At 46.3% G+C, this 27,248-nt stretch overlaps 1 protein-coding gene across 9 annotated transcripts in view; it reads left to right on the forward strand.

Annotated features, from left to right (window-relative positions):
- KDM6B (lysine demethylase 6B) overlaps positions 1-25,608 on the forward strand; it is a 511,446-nt gene extending 485,838 nt beyond the window's left edge. For all 9 annotated transcript variants that reach the window (XM_069218686.1, XM_069218685.1, XM_069218684.1 and 6 more), the window contains one exon: positions 23,662-25,608. In XM_069218686.1, coding sequence (XP_069074787.1) covers positions 23,662-23,685 — 24 coding nt within the window. In that variant the 3' untranslated portion in view covers positions 23,686-25,608. The remainder of the gene's footprint in view (positions 1-23,661) is intronic.
- Positions 25,609-27,248: the final 1,640 nt, after the last annotated feature.

Raw genomic sequence — 27,248 nt, forward strand, 5'->3', positions numbered from 1 at the left:
GTGTCTAGAGCTAAAGTTACCCTCCTCCTTGCAGAATTCTCCATCTTGATTTGGAGGACAGGGACCAATAGGGATCGGTCTGTGGCCCCCTCCCCAAAGGAAGTGGACACCAGAAAGGGTATAGTCACCCTCAGGGACAGTAGCCATTGGCTACTGTACTGACACCTGTAACTCCCCTAAATCCAGGATTTAAGGGCTCCTCTGAACCTAGCTTGTCAGATTCCTGGTGACCTCAAGAAGAAAGAAGTACTGCTAAGCTGACCCCTAGCAGAGACGACTGAAGACACCAACTGACTTGGCCCCAGCCCTACAGGCCTGTGTCCAGCTTCTGAAGCCCTGCTACAAAAAGGCGATGCATCCTATAGGATCAGTGTCCTCTTAAAAGCCTCAAGAGGACTGCCTGCACCCCAGAGAAACAAGCTCTCCCGTGGACAGTGGCTCTTTCCAGAAAGAAATCCAACAAAAGACTCCAGAACTGCCCAGATCCACGAGTACTTCCCACTCAGCACCCGACGCCCACGACCCGTGGGCCAAACATTTAGTTCCGAATCGCCTGGGTACCAGCCCTACAGTCCACCCTGGGTTGACCCCTCATGTCCAACACGACGCCTGCAGCCTAAATCCAGAGGAAGCCCCCCCCCCTCGACCGGAGAGAGAATCCGACCTAGTGCCTAAAGGTACCCCTGCACCCGCAGCACCCGTGGCCTTAGAAAATCCGACCACCAGTCCAGCAGGCAGCTTTCCTCCTTGTCCAGCCTGTGCTTTTTTCCAGAACTGACCCCCCTGGACCTAGCCTGCAGCACCTTTGTGTGTCCCCCTATTGGAAAGCATTGGGAGCCCAACACTTAGTTTCACCCTGCACTCGGCCGCCCCTGCGCCACTTAGGGTGTTTGGTGCTGACCTGTGGTCCCCCGGTGCTCTTTTCACTACAGGTCCCTGCACCAGGTCATTAAGTCACCCCTATGGTAGGCCCTCTCAGCTCACAGGGCAGGGTGCAAGTACCTGTGTGTGAGGGTCTCCCTGCACTAGCAGAGGTGCCCCCACAAACTCCAGATCCATTTTCTTGGACTTAGTGAGTGCAGGGACGCTATTTTACGTGTGTACTGGACATAGGTCACTACCTATGTCCAGCTACATAATGGTAACTCCGAACCTGGGTATGTTAAGTATCAAACATGTTGGAATCATACCCCAATACTGTTGCAAGTATTGGAAGTATGATTCCATGCACTCTGGGGGCTCCTTAGAGGACCCCCCTGCATTGCTACCAGCAATCTTATAGGGTTTTCCGAGCAGCCCAGCTGCTGCCACCCCTCAGACAGGTTTCTGCCCTCCTGCTGCTTGATGTGATCAAGCCCAGGAAGGCAGAACAAAGGATTTCCTTTGGGAGAGGGAGATAAGGATAAGTTACTTACCTGTAAAACATAGTTCTCTTCCAGGGGTATCCTCATCAAAGTCATTAACATTGAATATTCCCGCCCTCGAGCGAGGACCCCGGAGCATACATAAAATAAACACACATGTATAAGTATGAAATATACACGAAAAATATATAGCATTTTTTGTAGACAATTTTTATACCAAAGTCATGTATACATGTGTACAGCAGCAATGCAGACTATATTGATAAACAGGCTAAAATGCTTTATTTCTATGGAGTTTTGTTTTTCTTTTTTTTTTTTTTTTTTTTTAAACTTTCCCTTGCAAAATTACAAGAAGAAAAAACTTTCCAAAGTCCCATAGCTGGGCCCAGGGAAAGAAGCACTAGCAACACAAGTGAAAAAAAAGAGAAAAAACGACATTGAAAACAATGGAGCATTATTAGCCAATAGGCTGCATGCAGGTTAACACAGCAGAACCACAAAATTTGGCACCGTGCCTTTAAGACCCTGAGCACCTCCAGTATCCCACCATGCCTCAGGGGTGAAGGAGAGGTGACAGTTGGTTCACAGTTAGGTCAGTACTTTTTTTACGGTGACAACGTATCCAACAGGTTAGAGAGATGTTCTGTCCTGCACTTCTAGGAGACTTGCGTCTGGGGAGGAGGGTGGGTTGTTTATGACTTTGATGAGGATACCCCTGGAAGAGAACTAGGATTTACAGGTAAGTAATTTATCCTTCTCTTCCATGGGATCCTCATCAATAGTCATAAACATTGAATAGATTAGCAAGCCCATCCCTTATCTCTGCGGACTGTCTAATAGAAGTGCAGGAAAAGATATACACTATGCAAACAAATTTCTCAGACACGCTTGCCCAACTTGAGCGTCTGCTCTGGCATCTGAGTCCAAACAGTAATGCCTAGTAAATGTATGTACAGACTCCCATGTAGCAGCCTTACGGATTTCAGAGATCGGAACATTATTAAGGAGGGCAGCAGTAGCTGCTTTTCCTCTTGTCGAATGAGCCTTAGGCCTAGCCAGTAACTGTTTGTTAGCCAATTGATATGCAGTAACAATACATGACATTACCCATCTAGATATGCTTCGTTTTGAGGCTGCATCGCCTGTTCTCATATGACAGTAATTTACAAATAGGTGGTGAGATCGTCTAATCAATTTGGTCTGATCCAAGGAAAATTTTAGCACTCTTTTCAAATCCAGAGAGTGCGAAGCTTTCTCTGCCGGAGTATCCGGATTGGGGAAAAAGTTGGTAGTGAAATAGTCTGATTAATGTGAAAATTCAACACCACCTTCGGTAAGAATGATGGATGAGTTCTTAGAACAACTCTATTTTCATGGAAAACCGTGTACGGTTCCTTGGAGGACAAAGCCTGAAATTCACTGACCCTCCTCACCGAAGTAATGGCTAGGAGAAAAGCTGTCTTCCACGTAAGGTGTTGTAAAGAAGCTTTGTGGATAGGCTCGAAAGGAGGGCCCATGAGTCTAGATAATACTATGTTCAGTTCCCATAGAGGCGAGGGTTTTTGAATGGGTGGAAAAACCTAATTCAAACCTTCTAAGAAATCCTCGACTACTGTCCTTGTGAAAAAGGATTCCTGAGAAGGTGACTTACGATAGGCTGTAATGGCAGATAAATGTACCTTAATAGATGACACTTGCAGACCTGATTTCGGCAGATGGAGCAGGTAAGGCAATATGACCTCCTCCTGAGCCAGAATAGGATTCTGACCCTGCTGACGACACCATATGTAGAATCTCTTCCACTTGAACGCGTAAGAGCGCCGGGTGGAAGGCCATCTGGACTCCTTTAAGATGTTCATGCATTCCTGCGAGAGCCCTAGATGCCCATACTGCAGGAATTCAGGAGCCATGCCGTCAAGCTCGGAGAGGAAAGGTTGGGGTGAAGTATCCTGCCTCCCAGCCTGCAAAGGAGATCCGGTCTGCACAGCAGCCTCTTGTGCGGTTGTTCTGATAGGTTGAGGAGACAAGAACTGACAAGGCCATTGCGGGGCTATGAGAATCATTCTGGTGCTGGATCTGTAGAGTTTGTTCATCACAGCTAGTATGAGGGGAATCAGTGGAAAGGCGTAGAGAAATATCTTTGACCAGTCAATCAACAGGGCATTCCCTCGAGACCCCACCTGGACGCGAAATCTGGGCATTTCTTGTTTACCTCGTCTGTGAAGAGATCTAACTGAGGCTGACCCCATTGAACGAATGTCGTGAAGAACCCAATCGTAGGCGTCCTTGAGGGTTCTGCTTAGGAAGTCCGCCTCCACATTTTGTTGCCCTGGGACGTGAATTGCTGTAAGAGACCTTCCCCTCACTATGAGCCAATGCCAAATGGCCTGAGATTCCCGAGACAGGGGCCGGGATCTCGTCCCTCCTTGCTTGTTCAGATAATACATTGTCGTCGTATTGTCCGTTTGTACCAGGAAAGATTTTCCCTGAATCGATGGAGCAAATGACTTGAGAGCCAGATGAACCGCTCTGAGCTCCAGCAGGTTGATATGGTACGCCCTCACTTTGTTGGACCAGAAGCCCTGAGCTTGAAGGGAACCCAGATGAGCTCCCCAGCCCTGAAGCGACGCATCCGTTACCAGAGTGTCGGACGGGATTGGCTGATGAAAAGGAACTCCTACTGACAGGTGATGTCTGTGCATCCATCATCGTAATGATTGTTGCGTTCCTACCGGAAGAAGCATTCTGTCCTACCAGTGGCCTGTGTGTTGATTCCAGTTTTTCTCCAGAGCCTCTTGAAGAGGCCTCATATGCAATCTGGTGTTCGGGACAATGAAAATGCAAGAGGCAATGGAGCCCAACAGAGATGCCACCTGATGGGCCGTAGGCGCGGGGGAACCCCGAAGGTCTTGACACTTCCTCCTTATTGATAAGTCATTCCTCCGAAGGATACACTCTTTCGAGCTCTGTATTCAGTATTGCTCCCAGGTAGTGGAGGGTTTGTGTTGGGATGAGGGTGGACTTTTGGAAGTTGACTTGTAGACCTAGAGATCGGAAAACACAGAGAACAATGTCCAGATGTTTTTTCGCCTGCTCCGGAGTGGAGGCTTTCAGTAGCCAGTCATCTAGGTAGGGATAAATGAAGATTTTCTGCTTCCTTAAATGCGCCGCTACCGTTGCTACACATTTGGAGAATGCGCGAGGGGCAGATTTTAGTCCGAACGGGAGCACCTTCAACTGATAGTGTTGGGAGGCTATCACAAATCGTAGGAATTTCCGATGTTTGGGAATGATCGGGATATGAAAATACGCATCTTGCAGATCTATGGAGCACATCCAGTCTCCTCGATGCAGTTGAGGGAAAATCTGGTGGAGAGCCAGCATCCTGAACTTTTGCTTCTTTATGTACTTGTTCAGTAGCCTCAAGTCTAGAATCGGTCTGAAAACTCTTTCCCGACCCTTCTTTGCTACTAGAAAATAACGGGTGTACACCCCCTTTCCTCTTTGTGCGACTGGAACCTTTTCTATTGCTTTTTTCTGTAACAGAGCATGAACCTCTTAGCGTAATAAGCTCATGTGAGCAGGTCTGGATTTGGTTGGTGGCAAGTGAGGAAGAGGTTGCCGGAAAAGAAGAGAGTATCCACTCTCTACAATGTTCAGCACCCATTTGTCTTTTGTAATGCCATGCCACTCGTGAATGAACGCTGTGATACTTCCCCCAACCAGAGGGGTGTACGGTATTAAGGGAAGCGAATCCTCATTGTTATGTGGGGGGTTTTGGGGTAGACTTCTGAGGTCTGCTTGACCCTTGGTCTCTTGTAGCTTTACGAGACTGGAAGAGGGGACGCTCTTGATTCTGTTGTGGTCTCTGGGACCAATGAGGGGTTTGTACCCTCTGTTGGAACGGGTGCCTGTCGTAAGGCCTATACCTTCGCCTGAGGTCTTTCCTCCTCTCAAAGCCCACTGCCCTCATGGTGTCAACCTCCGCCTTCATACGCGCCATCTCCTCATCTGTGTGGGTTCCAAATAGCAAGTTTCCGTTAACGAGAAGATTCAGGATACACTGCTGCGCTTCCTGCTTTAATCCTGTGAGTCTTAGCCAGGAAGATCTTCTCGCACAAACCCCATGCACGTAACCATGTGCTGCCAAGTCTGCACCATCTGCTGCCGCACTGATGATCTGATTGGACACCAGACTTTCCTCCTGAAGGATCTCCTGAAAATCCTGTGTGTCCTCTCTAGGCAGCTTTTCTGCAAACCTGCTCAGTGAGTCCCAGAGTGACCGATCACATCTGCCTAGGAGTGCGGAGGCGCTGGAGACCTTCATCATCGCCGCCGTGCCACACATCTTCCTCCCCAGAGAGTCCAGGTGTCTACTCTCCTTGTCCGGTGGAACCGTAGAGGATGACGCCACTGAATGCGTCTTACGGGCTGCGGCCAATATGACTGAGTCTGGTGGTGAATCAGCCCTGAGAAACAAAGGATCTTGATCAGGGGCCTTGTATTAATTTAAGATCCTAGCGGGAGCTGAATGGAGGTTTGCTGGTGTTTAAAAAACAAAAAAAAAAAAAAAAAAAAGGCTCCATGGTTGGTTGGAGAAGACCAGGCACAAGCGGTAACAATTTCTTTGAAACCGCCCTGTGTTGCAGGGTTTCAAAGATTACCGACGAGGAGGTTGAAGGTTCCGGGACCTCAATATTCAGCTTCTGTGCTCCCCTGAGAAGCACCTCATTGAAAGTTGTGATGTCGTCCACCGGGGAAACTCTAGCTGGTGGAGAATCCGTTAGAGTTGGGGAGTACCCTCTTACTGAAGACCCAGACGATGTGGACCAAGAAGGAGACCTTCTGTAACTGCGCAATCTCTATCTTCTCTGGGAGCGTGACCTGCTCATAGATCTTGTTGAAGTGCGCCAAGGCCTAGTGGCAGACTGGCGAGACGCAGAACGAGCCCGTTTTGTACGCGCTGCTGGCGATGGTGTCCTCGGGAGAGAAGCCGATGATGTGTACATTCGCGAGTATTGAGAGTCTGGAGAAGCAGCCGTTTTGTCAAGACTCTCCAACCACATTGGCGATAGGTTTATGGGCGAGATGTGCCCGGATGATGTGGCTCTGACCGCCTAGACGATCCACTCCTTATGGAGACCACTGGACTTGTTGGAGTGATGTTCTTTTCAGCCGGTGGTAGCTGACGCTCTTCTCCTTGCGAGATAGGCAGCACCTATGTCGACGTCGAAAGATGCACCGACGTCGAAGGGAGTACCACGGACTGCTCAGGTCTCAACGTCGAGCGCTTCGACAGTGACCGGTGGTCCCTTGAATGCGATCTGCTCGATGTCGTGTGCTTCGCCGTCGAGTGATGGGCCGCTGACGACTGAAGTCTCTGCTCTCGCCGTTGAGGCGATCTCGACGTCGTCTTCCGTGCCGTCGAGGGATGTGAGGCCTTCGACGGCGTATGAGCACGGCGGTGCTGGCTCGACGTCGATCGGTGGGTTGCTGTCGACGGAGATCTGCCCTTATGATGGCTATGTACATTCGACGTCGTATCCATCGACGTCAGTCGGGTCGTCGTTGACGGCGATCTGTGACGATGCGACAGTGGCAGCGGTGACGGGGAATGGTCAGACACCTTCTTACCAGCTGACGTCGATCTAGCCTGTCTCTCCTGAGAATGGCTTGTTGACTGCCTGGGAAGTGAAGCGGACGATGTTTTCTGCCTCTCATGAAGACCATGAAGCGTGATTTTCTCTGTTCGATGGCATGTGTAGCTGCAGATACACATGCTGTGCACAGTCCGCCGTATGGTGTTGGGCTCGGAGTGTTACAAGTTGTTTTTCTTCGAAGAAGTCTTTTCGAGTCACGAGACCGAGGGACTTCTCCCCTTTCGGTTCCATTGCGCATGGGCGTCGACTCCATCTTAGATTGTTTTTTTTTCCGCCATCGGGTTCGGACGTGTTCCTTTTCGCTCCGTGTTTCGGGTCGGAAAGTTAGTTAGAATCTCGGAAAAAATCGTCGGTATTGTTTCGTTCGGTATCGGGTTAGTTAGAACAAATCGACACCGAATCTTAAAGAGCTCCGGTGGCCCTTCAGGGTAATTTCGATACCCCGTCGGGGCCTGGTCGGCCCGACCGCGTGCAACTTCAAGACTGATGGAACAGACCCCGTTCCGCTTCTGTCCTAAATGCCATCACAAATATCCGTATACGGACCAGCATCTGGTCTGTAACCTGTGCCTGTCCCCGGAGCACAAGGAGGATACGTGTGAAGCCTGTCAAGCGTTTCGGTCGAGGAAGACGCTCCGAGACCGAAGAGCCAGAAGATTGCAAATGGTGTCCACGCCGACAGGACAACATCGGTTCGAGGACGAAGAGGAAGCGTTCTCCATCCAAGAGTCGGATTCGGGGGAGTAAGTAAGACGTCGAAAATTAGGACTCACGAAAAGTCCACAAAAGCCCAGGGGATGCCACTGCCAACAGGCCATGGCGTAACCCAAAAACTAGGTGACCGAGCCAAGGCACCGAAAAAGGGCATGCTGGTGTCGAAGTCATCCGACTCCGGTCGTGATACCGCCACACAGCAACCTCGGAGCCGAGACACCGGCTCCGAGACAATTCGGCGCAGAGACAGCGGCACCGAAGATGTTCGGCACCGAAATACCACGCCGAAATCAAATAAATGTTCTTCGGAGCCTAAAAAGCCTACCGAAAAGGTTTCGGTACCGAAAAAAGCCTCGGAACCGAAAATTAGTTCCTATACAGAGGAACAAGGACTAAACACCCAATTGCATAGATTTGGTGAAGAGCTTCAAACTGTAGAAACTGACTACACTCAAAGGAGGCTTCACATCCAGGAAGACACAGGGAAGATAACCACTCTTCCCCCAATCAGGATGAAAAGGAAACTTGTTTTCCAACAAGGGGACAAGCAACCACAAGCAAAGGTGGTAAAGAAAGTAACACCACCACCTTCTCCACCACAATCCACACATGCATCACCGGCGCAAACTCCACCACTAACGCACTCACCAGGTCATACCACAATGAGCCAGTATGATCCCGATGCATGGGACCTCTACGACGCCCCAGTGTCTGACAATAGTCCAGACTCATATCCAACTAAACCGTCACCACCTGAGGACAGTACATCATATGCACAGGTGGTCGCAAGGGCAGCCGAATTCCACAATGTCTCACTACATTCGGAACCTATTGAGGATGACTTTCTCTTTAACACCCTGTCCTCCACCCATAGCCAGTATCAAAGCCTTCCCATGCTCCCAGGAATGCTAAGGCACTCAAAACAAATATTTCAGGAGCCAGTTGAAGGCAGAGCCATAACTCCAAGGGTGGAGAAAAAATATAAGGCACCTCCCACAGACCCAATGTTTATTACAACACAACTAACACCGGACTCAGTAGTTGTGGGGGCAGCTCGTAAAAGACCCAACTCGCAGACATCAGGCGACGCACCATCTCCAGACAAGGAGAGCCGCAAATTTGATGCAGCGGGAAAAAGAGTTGCAGCACAAGCAGCAAATCAGTGGCGTATCGCCAACTCGCAAGCAATCTTGGCAAGATACGACAGGGCTCATTGGGATGAAATGCAACATCTCATCGAACACCTTCCCAAGGAGTTCCAAAAAAGAGCGCAACAAGTGGTGGAAGAAGGACAAACTATCTCTAACAATCAGAAACGGTCTTCCATGGATGCAGCCGATACAGCTGCAAGGACAATAAACACTGCAGTCACAATACGGAGGCACGCTTGGCTGCGCACTTCTGGGTTCAAACCCGAAATCCAACAGGCTGTGCTCAATATGCCGTTTAATGAACAGCAATTGTTTGGGCCGGAGGTAGACACTGCCATTGAAAAACTAAAAAAGGACACCGATACAGCCAAAGCCATGGGCGCACTCTACTCCCCGCAGAGCAGAGGCACATTTCGGAAGACACCTTTTAGGGGAGGGTTTCAGGGTCAACCCACAGAAACCAACACTTCACAGACAAGACCACCTACCTACCAGGGTCAATATCAAAGGGGAGGTTTTCGGGGACAATATAGAGGAGGCCAATTCCCAAGAAGTCGGGGAAAATTTCAGGGTCCCAAAACCCCTCAAAATAAACAGTGACTCACAAGTCACACAACCCCACCACACAACACCAGTGGGGGGAAGACTAAGCCAATTCTACGAATCTTGGGAAGAAATAACAACAGAGACTTGGGTCTTAGCAATTATCCAACATGGCTATTGCATAGAATTTCACAAATTCCCTCCAAACGTCCCACCGAAAACACACAATGTCAAAACAGCATATAGATCTTCTAGGACTAGAAGTTCAAGCATTACTACAAAAGGACGCAATAGAATTAGTACCAAGCCTACAGAAAAACACAGGAGTTTACTCACTGTATTTTCTAATACCAAAGAAGGACAAAACTCTGAGACCAATACTAGATCTCAAAACACTAAATACCTACATCAAATCAGACCACTTTCACATGGTCACATTACAAGACGTAATCCCACTGCTCAAACAGCAAGACTACATGACAACATTACACCTAAAGGAAGCGTATTTCCACATAGCGATACATCCTTCCCACAGGAAATACCTAAGGTTCGTATTCAAAGGAATACATTACCAATTCAAAGTGTTGCCATTCGGAATAACAACTGCGCCAAGAGTCTTTACAAAATGCCTGGCAGTAGTAGCTGCACATATCAGAAGGCAGCAGATACACGTGTTCCCTTACTTAGACGACTGGTTAATCAAGACCAACACGCTAACAAGGTGTTCACGTCACACAAAGTATGTCATACAGACCCTTCACAAGCTGGGTTTCTCCATCAACTATGCAAAGTCACACCTTTTGCCGTGTCAAACACAGCAAAACTTAGGAGCGACAATCAACACAACAGAAGGATAGCCACTTCAAGTCCACAAAGGGTTCAAACATTTCACAAGGTGATACAGGCCATGTATCCAACACAAAAGATACAAGCAAAAATTGTATTAAAACTCCTAGGCATGATGTCTTCATGCATAGCCATTGTCCCAAACGCAAGATTGCACATGCGGCCCTTACAACAGTGCCTATCATCACAATGGTCACATGCACAGGGTCAACTTCTAGATCTGGTGTTGATAGACCGCCAAACATACATCTTGCTTCTATGGTGGAACAGTACAAATTTAAACAAAGGGCGGCCTTTCCAAGACCCAGTGCCACAATACGTCATAACAACGGATGCTTCCATGACAGGGTGGGGAGCACACCTCAATCAACACAGCATCCAAGGACAATGGGACATACATCAAAGGAAGTTTCACATAAATCACTAAGAACTGTTAGCAGTATTTCTAGCGTTGAAAGCATTTCAACCCATGATAACCCACAAATAAATTCTTGTCAAAACAGACAACATGACAACAATGTATTATTTAAACAAACAGGGGGGGGACACACTCGACACAGTTGTGTCTCCTAACAAAAAATATGGCATTGGGCAATTCACAACCACATTCGCCTAATAGCACAATTTATTCCAGGGATCCAGGACCAGCTAGCAGACAATCTCTCTCGGGATCACCAACAAGTCCACGAATGGGAAATTCACCCCCAAATACTGAACACTTACTTTCAAATTTGGGGAACACCTCAAATAGATCTATTTGCAACAAAAGAAAACGCAAAATGCCAAAACTTCGCATCCAGGTTCCCACACCATCAATCCCAAGGCAATGCTCTATGGATGAATTGGTCAGGGATATTTGCGTACGCTTTTCCCCCTCTCCCTCTCCTTCCATATCTAGTAAACAGATTGAGTCAAAACAAACTCAAACTCATACTAATAGCACCAACAACCTTGGTATACAACACTACTAGACCTGTCAGTAGTACCTCATGTCAAGCTACCCAACAGACCAGATCTGTTAACACAACACAAACAACAAATCAGGCATCCAAACCCAGCATCGCTGAATCTAGCAATTTGGCTCCTGAAATCCTAGAATTTGGACACTTAGACCTCACACAAGAGTGTATGGAGGTCATAAAACAAGCTAGAAAACCTTCCACTAGACACTGCTATGCAAATAAATGGAAAAGATTTGTTTGTTACTGCCATAATAATCAAATTCAACCATTGCACGCATCTCCAAAAGATGTAGTAGGATATTTACTACATTTGCAAAAATCAAATCTAGCTTTCTCTTCCATAAAGATACATCTCACCGCAATATCTGCTTACCTGCAGATTACTCATTCAACTTCCCTATTTAGAATACCTGTCATTAAAGCGTTTATGGAAGGCCTAAAGAGAATTATACCACCAAGGACACCACCTGTTCCTTCATGGAACCTCAACATTGTCTTAACACGGCTCATGGGTCCACCTTTCGAACCCATGCATTCTTGTGAAATGCAATACTTAACGTGGAAAGTTGCATTTCTCATTGCCATCACATCTCTAAGAAGAGTGAGTGAGATTCAGGCATTTACCATACAAGAACCATTTATTCAAATACACAAGAATAAGGTAGTTCTAAGAACAAATCCAAAATTCTTACCAAAGGTTATCTCACCGTTCCACTTAAATCAAACAGTAGAATTGCCAGTGTTCTTCCCACAGCCAGATTCGGTAGCTGAAAGAGCACTACATACATTAGACATCAAGAGAGCACTAATGTACTACATTGACAGAACAAAACAAATTAGGAAGACAAAACAACTATTTATTGCCTTTCAAAAACCTCATACAGGAAATCCAATTTCAAAACAAGGCATTGCCAGGTGGATAGTTAAGTGTATTCAAGCCTGCTATCTTAAATCAAACAGAGAGCTGCCTATTACACCAAAGGCACACTCAACCAGAAAGAAAGGGGCTACCATGGCCTTTCTAGGAAATATTCCAATGAACGAAATATGTAAGGCAGCAACATGGTCTACGCCTCATACATTTACCAAGCACTACTGTGTAGATGTGTTAACTGCACAACAAGCCACAGTAGGTCAGGCTGTACTAAGAACATTATTTCAAACTACTTCAACTCCTACAGGCTGAACCACCGCTTCAGGGAGATAACTGCTTACTAGTCTATGCACAGCATGTGTATCTGCAGCTACACATGCCATCGAACGGAAAATGTCACTTACCCAGCCACAAACAGATGTACACTGGGTAAGTGACATTTTCCCTATCCTTCAGAGTCCTTTTGGACATGTTTTTACAGTGCCTGCATGTGTCAGGGCAGTGGCTCTGAGGCAAACACACAATGCCTTCTTCTTCCCACAGGAAGGGCACTTCACAAAAAGAGAAGGCATTTTCCAGTCAGGTAAAATCCCCTCACTCAGACAAAGGTGAAAAACGTCGAGTGAAGGTAGAAAAAATGCTGTTTTTAAATATTTTTCTGTGGAAAAACTCAGAAAAATTGAGAGCTCAATGCTCCAGGATCCTCTCAGAAGAAGCCGAAAAAAAGAACTGACCTAACTGTGAACCAACTGTCACCTCTCCTTCACCCCTGAGGCATGGTGGGATACTGGAGGTGCTCAGGGTCTTAAAGGCACAGTGCCAAATTTTGTGGTTCTGCTGTGTTAACCTGCATGCAGCCTATTGGCTAATAATGCTCCATTGTTTTCAAAGTAGTTTTTTCTCTTTTTTTTCACTTGTGTGTTGCTACTGCTTCTTTCCCTGGGCCCTGCTATGGGGCTTCGGAAAGTTTTTTTTCCTGTAATTTTGAAAGGGAGTGTTTTTAAAAATAAAAAAGCTCCATAGAAATAAAGCATTTTAGCCTGTTTATCAATATAGTCTGCATTGCTGTTGTACACATGTATACATGAGTTTGGTATGAAAATTGTCTACAAAAAATGCTATATTTTTTTCGTGTGTATTTTATGTATGCTCTGGGGTCCCCGCACGAGGGCGGGAATATTCAATGTTTATGACTTTATGAGGATCCCCTGGAAGAGAACACCCTCTCCCTTTGGAAATAAGTGTGACTGGCTTGGGAGGTGTAGCCTCCCCAAACCACTGGTTTGCTTTGAAGGGCACATTTGATGCCCTCCGTGCATAAACCAGTCCACCCCGGTTCCGGGACCGCCAGTCCCTGCTACGGCGCGAAACTGGACAATGGAAAGGTGAGTGACCCCCTGTCCACCACCCCAGGGGTGGTGCCCAGAGCTCCTCCAGAGGGTCCCTGGGTTCTGCCATCTTGTTTCCAAGTTTAGCAGGGAACTCTGGGACCATCTGAGTGGCCAGGCCAGGTGACGTCAGAGCCCCCTCCTGATAGGTGCTTACCTGGTTAGGCGAACAATCTCTCTTTCAGAGCTATTTAGGGTCTCTCTCTTGGGTGGGTCCTCTGATTCGGCTTGCAAGACTCTAGCAGGATTCCTCTGCAACCTCCATTTCGACTTCTAGCCACGGAACGGCGACTGGACCCTCCAGGAACCGACAACACTGCAAACAACGAAGAAGACTCTTATGCAACTTTGTTTCCACGTCTCCTGCCAGTTTTGATACATTCCCCGGCCGTGCATCCTCAGAAGACAGCAACTCTTCAGCCTGCACAAGAAGAAGGAGGAATCCCCCTCGGAGTGAAGGGGTCACTCCCCTGCAACCGCAGGTGCCTACAACAAGCGACAACCTCTCTCCTCAGCTGTGTGGATCCTGCATCACGGGTGGTGGTCTTGAGTAGTCCTCTTGGTCCTCTTTGCCAGCTGTCTAACTTTAGTGGTAGTAAGCCTTTGTCTCTCCATGCAGGACAGTACCTCTGGGCACCGCATCGCTTGCAGCTGCCAAAGCTTGTTTGCATTTCCTCCAAGAGATCTTCAGGTGAAGTGTAGCTCCAGCCCCCAGTAGTCCTTCACGCAAAGCACAGCCTCATGTTTGGATCTCCAGTGGCGTGGGATCCTCTTTTGTGGTGCTGCGTGGGCCTCTTCTGCAACTAGTGCAACTCCTGTGGGTGCTGCCTCTGCTCCTGTGGACTCGCTGCGACGCTTGCAGTCTCCTCTGGGTGTCTTTTTTTCTTCTTTTCCTCCTTTTGAGTGGTTTGGGGAAAATCCTGTGATATATTCCTGCTTTCCTGGTTGCTAGGGGAGGGGTACTGTGTTACTTACCTCTGTGGTTTTGTAGTACTCCCAGCACCCCTCTACACATTCCACTTACTCAGGTGGGGGCTCCTGTGTTCGTATTCCATTATTTTGGTATGTGGATTATGCTTCCCCTAGGGTCACTATTTGTTATTGCTCTTTGCACTGTTTGCTTACCTTTTCTAAGCCTATTTCTGATTACTAGTGTAAATATTTAGTGTATTACCTCCTATTGGAGGGCTGCCCTTCTAGTAATTTGTGGTCTTGTGTTCCAAAAATAGTACCTTTTTGTTTTTGTACAACTGAGTATTTTCTATCATGTGTGTAAGTGCAGTGTGACTACAGTGGTATTGCATGAGCTTTTCAAGTCTCCTATATAAGCCTTGGCTGCTCATGTACAGCTACCTCTAGAGAGCCTAGCTTCTAGACACTGCATACACTTCACTAAGAAGGGATACCTGGACTTGGTATAAGGTGTACGTACCTTAGGTACCCGCCACACACCAGTAATAAGGTGTTGGAAGCTGACCGGAGTGTGGTGAGCACCTTTGATGTTATTACTCTATAACAGGCTCAGGTATCTGTATCCCCCATTAGTGAGGAGTAGTATGTGTTTAGGAAGCCAGGCTCTCTAGAGGCAACTGTGGATGAGCAGCCAAGGCTTACCTAGAAGACATGCATAGCTCAAGCAATACCCCTTACAGTCACACAGCACTTACACACATGAAAAAACCACAGTGTTAAAAAATAAAAGTACTTTCATTTTAGTGACACAAATACTATATAGGCAAAATTTGACTAGCAGGTGAGTAAACACACTATTATATACACCCTCGATATCAGGAATGAGCATAGAAAATAATAGAAAACAGAGCAATAACAATAGACAACGGTGACCCTAGGGGAAGGCCAAACCATAAACTAAAGAAATAAAATGCGAATGAGGGACCACCACCCAGGTAAGATGAACCTGTAGAGGGGAGCTGGAGGATCTAGGAACACCAAAAGGTGAGTACCAGAGTGTCCCCCAATGACCAGGAGAGAAGAGGGAAGTACCTGTTTTTTCCCCACACCCACAGAGAAACTTTGTAAGAGGACAGTGCAAGACCCAACCAAGTCTGAAATAAAGAGAAGATGGATCCAGACAGAAGAGGACCTGCAAATGAAGTGCACTAAGTCCACATCCGGTTTGAGTGTCCGGTTGGGGCAGAAACTACTACCCACCCTTCTGGAGATGTAGGACGAGGTCGAGGGTGAAGACCAGAAGTCAGCTTTGCAGCACAGGAGGATAGGAAGAGTTCCATAAGTGATGCAGTCGATGTCCCACGTTGGAAGAAGAGTTGCAGTTCCTCAGTGGTATGAAGAAACCAACAACAAGCCTTGGCAAAGGCAAGAGTCGCAGAAGAGAAGTTGCAGAGCTGCTGGGGACCAGGAAAGTCTGAGTGGATTCAACCCACAGAGAGGAGCCCCAGGCGACCCCCAACAGTCAGGAGAGCAAGAAATTGTGGATGCAATCTCCATAGGCAACTCACAGGCATCAGGCACAGGAGTTGAAGTGAGTCCCCCCCTCAGCACACCTGGAAATGAATCCCACATCGCTGGAGCAGCAGACAGGAGACCACGCGTTGCAGGGAAGAGTGCTGGCCGCCAGGGCCACACGGAGCTTAAAGATCCCTTGGAAGAAGAGCCAACAAGCCTTGATAGCTGCAAGAGTCGCGGTGCACAGATGTACTGTCATGCAAGGGAAGGCAAAGGCTCACCACCTCCAAAGTTGACAACTGGTAGCAGGGATCACTCAAGACCACCACCTGTCTTGCAAGATCTATGCAGAGTTGCAGAAGAGAGGACTCGCGCAGCCGGTTGTTGCAGTTGGTGCCTCAGATGCAGGGGAGTAACTCCTTCACTCCAAGGGAGATTCCTTCTTGCTTCTTGGTGCAGACTGAAGACTTGCCGCCCTCACAGGATGCACAGCCGGGGCTGAAGAAACAATGTTGCAGAGCGAAATTGTTGCTGGAGCTGCAGATTGTAGGTTACTGTGAAGTTCAGTTCTGGTTCCAGTGGCCAGAAGTCGACGTAAATGTTAGTCGTCGTCCTGGAAGCTTGCCCATCGAATCTGAGGATCCACCCATGAGGGAGACCCTAAATAGCCCTGGAAGGCGGATTGGTCATCTTGCAAGGTGACCTATCAGGAGGGGGCTGTGACGTCACCTGCCTGATCTGCCCACTCAGATGCTCCCTGAGGCCTATGCCCAGCTTGGTTTCAAAATGGCAGTATCAAGCAGCCACCTAGAGGATCTCTGGGCATCACCACTGGGGTGGTGATGGACAGGGTATGATAACTCCCCTTTCCATTGTCAAGTTTCGTGCCAGAGCAGGGACTGGAGGTCCCTGAACCGGTGCAGACTGGTTTACGCAAGGAGGCCACCAAATGTGCTGCCCCTCTCAAGCCATGTAACTCCTATTTCAAAAGTGAGAGGGTGTTGCCTCCCTCTCCCAAAGAAAGTCCTTTTTTCTGCCTTTTTGGGCTTGAGCTGTTCAAGCAGCAGGATGGCAGAATTAAGTCTGCAGGATGGCAGCAGGGCGGGCTGCCCGGGAAAACCCTTCATGCAAACCTAGGGGTCCTTTAAGGAGCTCCTAGAGTGCATGAAATCATACGTTCGGTGGCATGTGTAGCTGCAGATACACATGCTGTGCATAGTCCGCCGTCTGGTGTTGGGTCGGAGTGTTACAAGTTGTTTTTCTTCGAAGAAGTCTTTTCGAGTCACAAGACCGAGGGACTCCTCCTACTTTGGTTCCATTGCGCATGGGCGTCGACTCCATGTTAGATTGTTTTTTTTCCGCCATCGGGTTCGGACGTGTTCCTTTTCGCTCTGTGTTTCGGGTCGGAAAGTTAGTCAGAATCAACGGAAAATTCGTCGGTATTGTTTCGTTTGGTATCGGGTTAGATTGGAATCGACACCGAATCTTGAAGAGCTCTGGTAGCCCTTCGGGGTAATTTCAATCCCCCGTAGGGGCCTGGTCGGCCCGACCGTGTGCAACATCGAGACTGATGGAACGGACCCCGTTCTGATTCTGTCCTAAATGCCACAGTAAATATCCCTATACAGACCAACATTTGGTCTGTAACTTGTGCCTGTCACCCGAGCACAAAGAAGAAACGTGTGAGGCCTGTTGAGCGTTTCGGTCGAGAAAAACGCTCCGAGACCGAAGAGCCAGAAGGTTGCAGATGGCGTCCACGCCGACAGGACAACAACGGTTCGAAGAAGAAACATTCTCCATCCACGAATCCGATTCCAAAGAATTCGACGTCGAAGAAACTGTGAGTAAGACGTCGAAACAAGCATCACACAGAAAAACAGACAAAGCCCAGGGGACGCCACTGCCGACAGGCCATGGCTCAACCCATAAAGTAGGTGACCGCCCATCGGCACCGAAAAAGGGCGAGCTGGTGCCGAGATCGTCCGACTCAGGTCGAGACACAGGCATGCAGCAATCTCGGGACCGAGATACTGCCGCAGAAAAGGGTCGACACCGAGACAGCGGCACCGAAGTTGCTCGGCACAGGGATAGCGGCACCGAAGATGGTCGACGCCAAGAAGGTACGACACCGAAAAAGAGGAAAATCTCTTCGGAGCCGAAAACAACAAAAGACACGGTTTCGGTGCCAAAACGCCCAGCAACCGAACCGAAAGCCAGTTCCTACTCAGAGGAACAATCACTGTCCTCCCAACTTCAAAAACACAGGTTTGAGGAGGAATTACAAACAACAGCTGTAGATCACACGCAAAAGCGGATCTTTATACAAAGTGGTACAGGGAAGATCAGCACCCTTCCCCCAATCAGAAGAAAAAGGAAACTAGATTTCCAACAACAAGAAAAAACACCACAAGCAAAAGTGGTGAAGAAGGTAACTCCACCACCCTCTCCACCACCGGTAACTCCTATATCACCGGCACAGACTCCGTCACAATCACCAGCTCATACCACCATGAGCCAAGATGACCAGGACGCATGGGATCTCTATGACGCCCCAGTATCGGACAATAGCCCTGAGTCGTACCCCACTAAGCCCTCACCACCTGAGGACAGTACCGCCTATGCTCAGGTGGTAGCTAGGGCAGCAGAGTTTCATAACGTATCGCTACATTCAGAGCCTATCGAGGATGACTTCCTTTTTAACACCCTGTCCTCCACCCATAGCAATTATCAAAGCCTTCCTATGCTCCCTGGAATGCTAAGGCACGCTAAACAAATCTTTAAGGAGCCAGTTAAAAGCAGAGCAATAACCCCAAGGGTGGAGAAGAAATACAAGGCACCACCCACAGACCCTGCTTTTATTACATCACAACTGACACCAGATTCAGTTGTCGTAGGAGCAGCTCGTAAAAGAGCCAACTCGCACACATCAGGCGACGCACCACCTCCAGACAAGGAGAGCCGAAAGTTTGATGCAGCCGGAAAAAGGGTTGCAGTACAAGCTGCAAATCAGTGGCGCATCGCCAACTCGCAGGCACTCCTAGCGCGATATGACAGAGCCCATTGGGACGAGATGCAGCATCTCATAGAGCACCTCCCCAAAGAATTCCAAAAACGGGCAAAACAAGTGGTTGAAGAGGGACAAAACATATCCAACAACCAAATCCGTTCTTCTATGGATGCAGCAGATACAGCTGCAGGAACTATAAATGCTGCTGTAACGATAAGGAGGCACGCATGGCTGCGCACATCCGGCTTCAAACCTGAGATACAACAGGCAGTGCTCAATATGCTGTTCAATGAACAACAATTGTTTGGACCTGAAGTGGACACTGCAATTGAAAAATTAAAGAAAGACACTGACACAGCTAAAGCCATGGGCGCACTCTATTCCCCGCAGGGCAGAGGCACATTTGGCACATTTCGCAAAACTACTTTCAGAGGAGGGTTTCGAGGTCAAGCCACACAAGCCAGCACCTCACAAACAACACGTCTACCTACCAGGGACAGTATCAAAGGGGAGGCTTTCGGGGCCAATACAGAGGGGGCCAATTCCCAAGAAACCCAGGAAAATTTCAAGGGCCCAAAACCCCTCAAAACAAGCAGTGACTCACAAGTCACTCAACCCCTTCACACAACACCAGTGGGGGGAAGACTAAGCCAGTTCTACAAATCTTGGGAGGAGATAACAACAGACACTTGGGTCTTAGCAATTATCCAACATGGTTATTGCATAGAATTTCTCCAACTCCCTCCAAACGTCCCACCGAAAAAACACAAAATGTCCAAACAGGATTTAGACCTTCTAGGACTAGAAGTTCAAGCATTACTGCAAAAAGACGCAATAGAATTATTACCAAAAACACAAAAGAACACAGGAGTTTACTCACTGTACTTTCTAATACCGAAAAAGGACAAAAGTCTGAGACCAATATTGGATCTCAGAACACTAAACACCTACATCAAATCAGACCACTTTCGCATGGTCACGTTACAAGACGTAATACCACTACTGAAACAGCAAGACTACATGACAACGTTAGATCTAAAAGACGCGTATTTCCATATACCGATACATCCCTCGCACAGGAAATACCTAAGGTTCGTATTCGAAGGAATACATTACCAATTCAAAGTGTTGCCGTTCGGAATAACAACAGCACCAAGAGTCTTTACAAAATGTCTAGCAGTAGTAGCTGCACATATCAGGAGGCAGCAAATACACGTGTTCCCTTACCTAGACGATTGGTTAATCAAAACCAACTCGCTAAGAAAGTGTTTACACCACACAGATTATGTTATACAAACCCTTTTCAAACTGGGTTTCTCCATCAACTATGCAAAGTCACACCTTTTGCCGTGTCAAACACAGCAATACTTAGGAGCGACAATCAACACAACAAAAGGGATAGCCACTCCAAGTCCACAAAGGGTTCAAAATGTTCACAAGGTGATACAAGCGATGTATCCAACACAAAAGATACACGCAAAGATGGTCTTAAAACTCCTAGGCATGATGTCCTCATGCATAGCCATTGTCCCAAACGCAAGATTGCACATGCGGCCCTTACAACAGTGCCTAGCATCACAATGGTCACATGCACAGGGTCACCTTCTAGATCTGGTGTTGATAGACCGCCAAACATACATCTCGCTTCTATGGTGGAACAGTACAAATTTAAACAAAGGGCGGCCTTTCCAAGACCCAATGCCACAATACGTGATAACAACAGATGCTTCCATGACAGGGTGGGGAGCACACCTCAATCAACACAGCATCCAAGGCCAATGGGACGTACCTCAAAGAAAGTTTCATATAAATCACCTAGAATTGTTAGCAGTATTTCTAGCGTTGAAAGCATTCCAACCAATGATAACCCACAAATACATTCTTGTCAAAACAGACAACATGACGACAATGTATTATTTAAACAAACAGGGGGGAACACACTCGACACAGTTGTGTCTCCTCACACAAAAAATATGGCATTGGGCAATTCACAACCACATTCGCCTAATAGCACAGTTTATTCCAGGGATCCAGAACCAGCTAGCAGACAATCTCTCTCGGGATCACCAACAGGTCCACGAATGGGAAATTCACCCCCAAATCCTGAACACTTACTTCCAAATTTGGGGAACACCTCAAATAGATCTATTTGCAACAAAAGAAAACGCAAAATGCCAAAACTTCGCATCCAGGTACCCACACCGGCAATCTCAAGGCAATGCTCTATGGATGAATTGGTCAGGGATATTTGCGTACGCTTTTCCCCCTCTCCCTCTCCTTCCATATCTAGTAAACAGATTGAGTCAAAACAAACTCAAACTCATACTAATAGCACCAACATGGGCAAGACAACCTTGGTATACCACACTACTAGACCTGTCAGTAGTACCCCATGTCAAACTACCCAACAGGCCAGATCTGTTAACACAACACAAACAACAGATCAGGCATCCAAACCCAGCATCGCTGAATCTAGCAATTTGGCTCCTGAAATCCTAGAATTTGGACACTTGAACCTCACACAAGAATGTATGGAGGTCATAAAACAAGCTAGAAGGCCATCCACTAGACACTGCTATGCAAGTAAATGGAGAAGATTTGTTTGTTACTGCCATAATAATCAAGTCCAACCATTGCATGCATCTCCAAAAGATGTAGTAGGATATTTACTACATCTACAAAAATCAAATCTAGCTTTCAATTCCATAAAAATACATCTCGCAGCAATATCTGCTTACCTGCAGATTACTCATTCAACTTCCCTATTTAGAATACCGGTCATTAAAGCGTTTATGGAGGGCCTAAAAAGAATAATACCACCAAGGACACCACCTGTTCCTTCATGGAACCTTAACATTGTCTTGACAAGGCTCATGGGTCCACCTTTCGAACCCATGCATTCTTGTGAAATGCAATACTTAACGTGGAAAGTTGCATTTCTCATTGCCATTACATCTCTAAGAAGAGTAAGTGAAATTCAGGCATTTACTATACAAGAACCATTTATTCAAATACACAAAAATAAGGTAGTTCTAAGAACCAACCCAAAATTCTTACCAAAGGTCATCTCACCGTTCCACTTAAATCAAACAGTAGAATTGCCAGTGTTCTTTCCACAGCCAGACTCAATAGCTGAAAGAGCACTACATACATTAGACATCAAAAGAGCACTAATGTACTACATTGACAGAACAAAACTAATTAGGAAAACAAAACAACTATTTATTGCATTTCAAAAACCTCATACAGGAAATCCAATATCAAAACAAGGTATAGCTAGATGGATAGTTAGGTGCATCCAAACCTGCTATCTTAAAGCAAAGAGACAGCTGCCTATTACACCAAAGGCACACTCAACCAGGAAGAAAGGTGCTACCATGGCCTTTCTAGGAAATATTCCAATGAATGAAATATGTAAGGCAGCAACATGGTCTACGCCTCATACATTTACCAAGCACTACTGTGTAGATGTGCTAACTGCACAACAAGCAACAGTAGGTCAGGCTGTACTAAGAACATTATTTCAAACTACTTCAACTCCTACAGGCTGAACCACCGCTTCAGGGAGATAACTGCTTACTAGTGTATGCACAGCATGTGTATCTGCAGCTACACATGCCATCGAACGGAAAATGTCACTTACCCAGTGTACATCTGTTCGTGGCATGAGACGCTGCAGATTCACATGCGCCCACCCGCCTCCCCGGGAGCCTGTAGCCGTTTGGAAGTAATCTTCAACATTTGTACATTTGTAAATATATTACTTTAACCTTCATTTTGTACATACTTAGTCATTCCATTGCATGGGCACTATTACTAACATACACAACTCCTACCTCACCCTCTGCGGGGAAAACAATCTAACATGGAGTCGACGCCCATGCGCAATGGAACCAAAGTAGGAGGAGTCCCTCGGTCTCGTGACTCGAAAAGACTTCTTCGAAGAAAAACAACTTGTAACACTCCGACCCAACACCAGACGGCGGACTATGCACAGCATGTGAATCTGCAGCGACTAATGCCACGAACAGATGTACACTGGGTAAGTGACATTTTCCAACCAATACTGGCAACAGTATTGGGGTATGATTCCAACATGTTAGATACCAATCATGCCTAAGTTTGGAGTTCCCATTATGTAGCTGGACATAGGTAGTGACCTACGTCCGGAACACAGCTAAAATAGCTTCCCGCACTCAAGAAGTGCAGCAAAATGAAGTTTGAGATTGTGGGGGCACCTCTGATCATGCAGGGGTGCCCTCACACACAGGTACTTGCACCCTGCCCTCCCGGCTAGGAAGGCCTACCATAGGGGGGGGGGGGGATGGGGGAGGTGACTTTCAGTGGTGCAATGATCTGGAGTGAAAGGGTTCATGCACCTTTTCACGCAGGCTGCCATGGCAGGCCTGCAGAGACACTGTGCATGGGCTCCCATGGGTGGCATAATAGATGCTGCAGCCCCTGGTGTCCCAGTGCCCTAGGTACCATATACTAGGGACTTATATGGGGGGCACTAGTGTGCCAATTGTGGGGTGTAAAAAGATAGGGACAACCAAATTCAAAGGGAGAGAGCACAGTTACTGGGGTCCTGGTTAGCAGGATCCCAGTAAACAGTAAAAACATACTGACCTCAGACAAAAAGTGGGTACTTTCCTGCATAAGACACTGTATAAAAACAAGTTACTGCAATTTAATCACTAACTTATGCTCTTTATTTTTCTTCAGGCTGGATCCACAAGTTCTTGGTGATTCCTAAAGCCATAGCCAGTCAAGCAGTCTCTTGTTTTTCTTCTTCAGAATCAGAGGTGCTGAAAATGAGGATGTGGTGGGTTCAGCCCCAGCCACTTTTCCTCTGAGTCGGGATTCAAATTGGTGGTCATCAGCTGGAACCATCTACATGTGGATCCTGACTGGCAAACTGTGTGCTCTGCACCTCAATTCTCTGAGCAACCAGGAGAGACCCTGGAAATGGTCAGCGTATCATAGACTTTGTTTACACAACCCCTGTCATGGAGCCCTAATTCATTGCCATCGCCACCCCCACACAAGTTATTGGCAAATCATGGTGCGCACGGACGCTGCAGACATTCGGCGGCGTGCAACAACTTGCTATTGTGTCAATGGGTGGCAAATGAAACGCTGTCTTACTGTGCTTCCTGTCACTGGGGCAGGTGGCCAATAAACTGGGGGCCTCTCTGTGAATATTTATTCCACACTGTAACTTAACATCATAATTTTCCAATGTGAGTTTGTGTTCAATGGGAATGGAAAATGTATGTGTAGAGGGATAAAAGGGGATGACTAAATGTGATTGCATTACTCATGTCCGTTGACCGCACAATACTATATCAGCCTAGAGACAAGTCTAAAAGTTAATATGATCAGAATTAAATATATGACTATATGGGGTGAATTGAAGGTGGGACAAGTTCAGCATTAATTGTTTGCTTTCAGTTTTTTATTGAAAAAAAAAATGTTAGAATGCAAAAGAAATACGGGTTTTTTTTAGCTGGAATTAAAAGAAAATGCCCCAATTTCCCCACCCCCCTCCCCATACATCTGTTTATATCTAAATCATATGGTGGCTCCCTGTCTTGTTAATATCAAATATATATATCTATAAATATCTATGGATATGAATGGATATATATGTATGTATATGTAGATAGATATATATATATATTATATATATTTTTACCTTTTTCTGTGTTTTTTGGCACCCAAATGCTCACTTCCATCTTCTGCTCAGGGGGAGCAGTTGGCGGAAAGAGGGAATGCAAACACATCAGGTCTGTTGTATTCCCAAATATTTCCCCCTTCTACCTTCACTTTTGAAGGGAGAAATACAGAGTAGCACCCTGTTCCCCACTTTGGCATCTGTGCATTATTACCTCCTTGCGGTTTTGTACAATTACTTTATTTATAAAAGGGTCCCAACTTTTTGGTATGTTCCCCCCCCCCCTCTCTATTTATTGATGAATATTTTAAATTCCCTTCTATGGTTGCTGATTTTTAATAATTTTTTGTGTTTTCCTCTAAGGGAGTGTTTATTTTAGAATCAAACAATTGTTGAATCTGCGATACTGTGTGGACTTTTAACAAAGCAAGAAAAACACATTTGTATGGGTAAATTTTCTTCTTTCAAATGGTGCTGTTATGTATATAATAAAGCCTTGGGTACACCCCCCTCCCCCAGTTCCTCCCCTGTACCTTTTTCACCTATATTGATGCTTTCCCTATCACACTGGTTCATACTGGGGAAGGCAGATATCTGTACTGTATAATGAGGGGGTGGGTGAATTTTATTTTGTACACGTAAAAAAATGAGAGAATGTGTAAAGAAATAAACCTCTGTTTTTGTTGGGCGTGTAGAACGATCGATCAAGGTAAAATACAAGTTTCTGGGTAATTTTAATTTTTGGCCTGGAGACTTTTTAGTCTGTTTTGCTTTGATTTTGGCTTTTTCTTATTTGATGTTATTCAGTACAACCATAAACAGGCTTCAACCCTTCCCCGCCGCCCATCCACCATTCTTTCTTTTTTAACTGCACTGTTCTAATCCTCACATAACAAAATCTGAGCCAGTGGATTTTACCTTTTTTGTGAATTTGTGTGATATTAAAAATATTAATAATGAATAAAGAGGAAAAAAAGCTTTTGCTAAAAATAAAACTGTCTTGTTTTCTGACTCTTCTATTATCTATTATTCTTTTTTATTTAAGTCTACCTGCCCCAGTTCTTAGGCTCAACAGACTATCCTGAAGGCTTGAGAGATTTAAAGTAGACATTGGTCAGGTAGTGGTATCTTATTACCATAATTTTAGCTGGGAAAAGTGGAACTCTGAAGAATTTACTAGAGTCCCAAGTTAGTCATCTTAAGTTTATTCTCCTGTTAATATATGGTAAGGACGTATAGTTCATCCAAAAAGGCTGATCTCCCAGTTAACCTTAGGACACATATCAATAGTGTAAGGGGGTGAGTAGGTAGGGTAGGTAGTGAGATCCCAAGCTGTGCAGGACATCCTTTCATAGATGTGAATTAAAGTGAAAACTAATGATTGGCATTGACATTTGAGGTATTTCATTGTGACACTGACCAATGCCATCCCTAATAGGACTCGTGTATGGCTGTAAAATGTTCCACAGGTAGTCACCAGTGTTCGATGGTATGTGTAGCTGCAGATACACATGCTTTGCATAAGTCTGCCATCTTGCGTTACAAGTTCCTCTCTGTGATAGTGCGCATGGGTATTGAGTCCTTTGTTCGATTCTTCTTTTTTTTTTTTTTTTTTCGCCGTCTGGTTCGGATGTGTCTCTTCTCGTTCCAGTACGATCTGGACTGCTCTCATCTTTTCTATATACGTCAATATAGTTCTCTATCGCATTTTCCAAACTTGCATTTGATCCAATTGTAATCGTCGGGTGGATTAAATGCCCTTTACGGGCGATCTTGCTCTTCTTGGGCCTACTTCGACACATAAGTAGTTGAACAATGTCAGGCTGATGGAAAGGACTCCGTTTTCGCTTTTGCCCTCTGTGTCATGCCACGTTCCCATACACCGATCAGCACTGTGTGTGCTATCTGTCTTAATCCAGATCACAGAAAAGAGAACTGTAAAGCTTGTCCTTCATTTCATTCAAAGAAGACTCTTAGGGATCGAAGAGCATGTCGGTTGGAGATGGCATCCAAGTGGTTGGGACAAATGCCTGACCTCTTCGGGGAATAACACTCTCAAGAAGAATTGTCTATCACACAACAGTTTCCATCGCAGACTCAAAGTCGGATCGAGATTCCGATGGCGAGAGCCAATCCATCCCACGGCGCAGTATGTGAGTACATAAACTCCTTCCCATCAACAAAAATCAACCAAAAAGACTTCAGCACCGGTCGTGGGTCTCCCACTGCTTGCCAGCCATTGTTGGACCCGAAAAATACAATCAGATGACCAACCTTTGGTTTCGGCACTGAAACACAAGACCAAAGTGCATTCTGCACCAACCAAACAGCTTGCCTATACCAGTTTCTAGCTAATAATCAGAGACTTCCACCTCGGAGCCGAGAAAAGTAACAACTCTTTCAGAGCTGACATTTTTGGTCCAACTCAAGCATTCGGTTTCCAAACTTTCAGAGCTGAAACCTGTGGGTGGAAAATATGCACCAGTTACTGAGGAGTCATCTGAAATAAGGCCCATATTGGAAGTAATGGACACTAAACAGTGAAAAATCCATATGCATAAGGACACAGGAAGATTCATATCTTCTCCTCGAACAATCAAAAGAAAATTGACTTTTCAAGAGACTTAAGAAACTG

Source organism: Pleurodeles waltl, chromosome 12, assembly GCF_031143425.1.
Source record: "Pleurodeles waltl isolate 20211129_DDA chromosome 12, aPleWal1.hap1.20221129, whole genome shotgun sequence".
Taxonomy (NCBI): Eukaryota; Metazoa; Chordata; class Amphibia; order Caudata; family Salamandridae; genus Pleurodeles; species Pleurodeles waltl.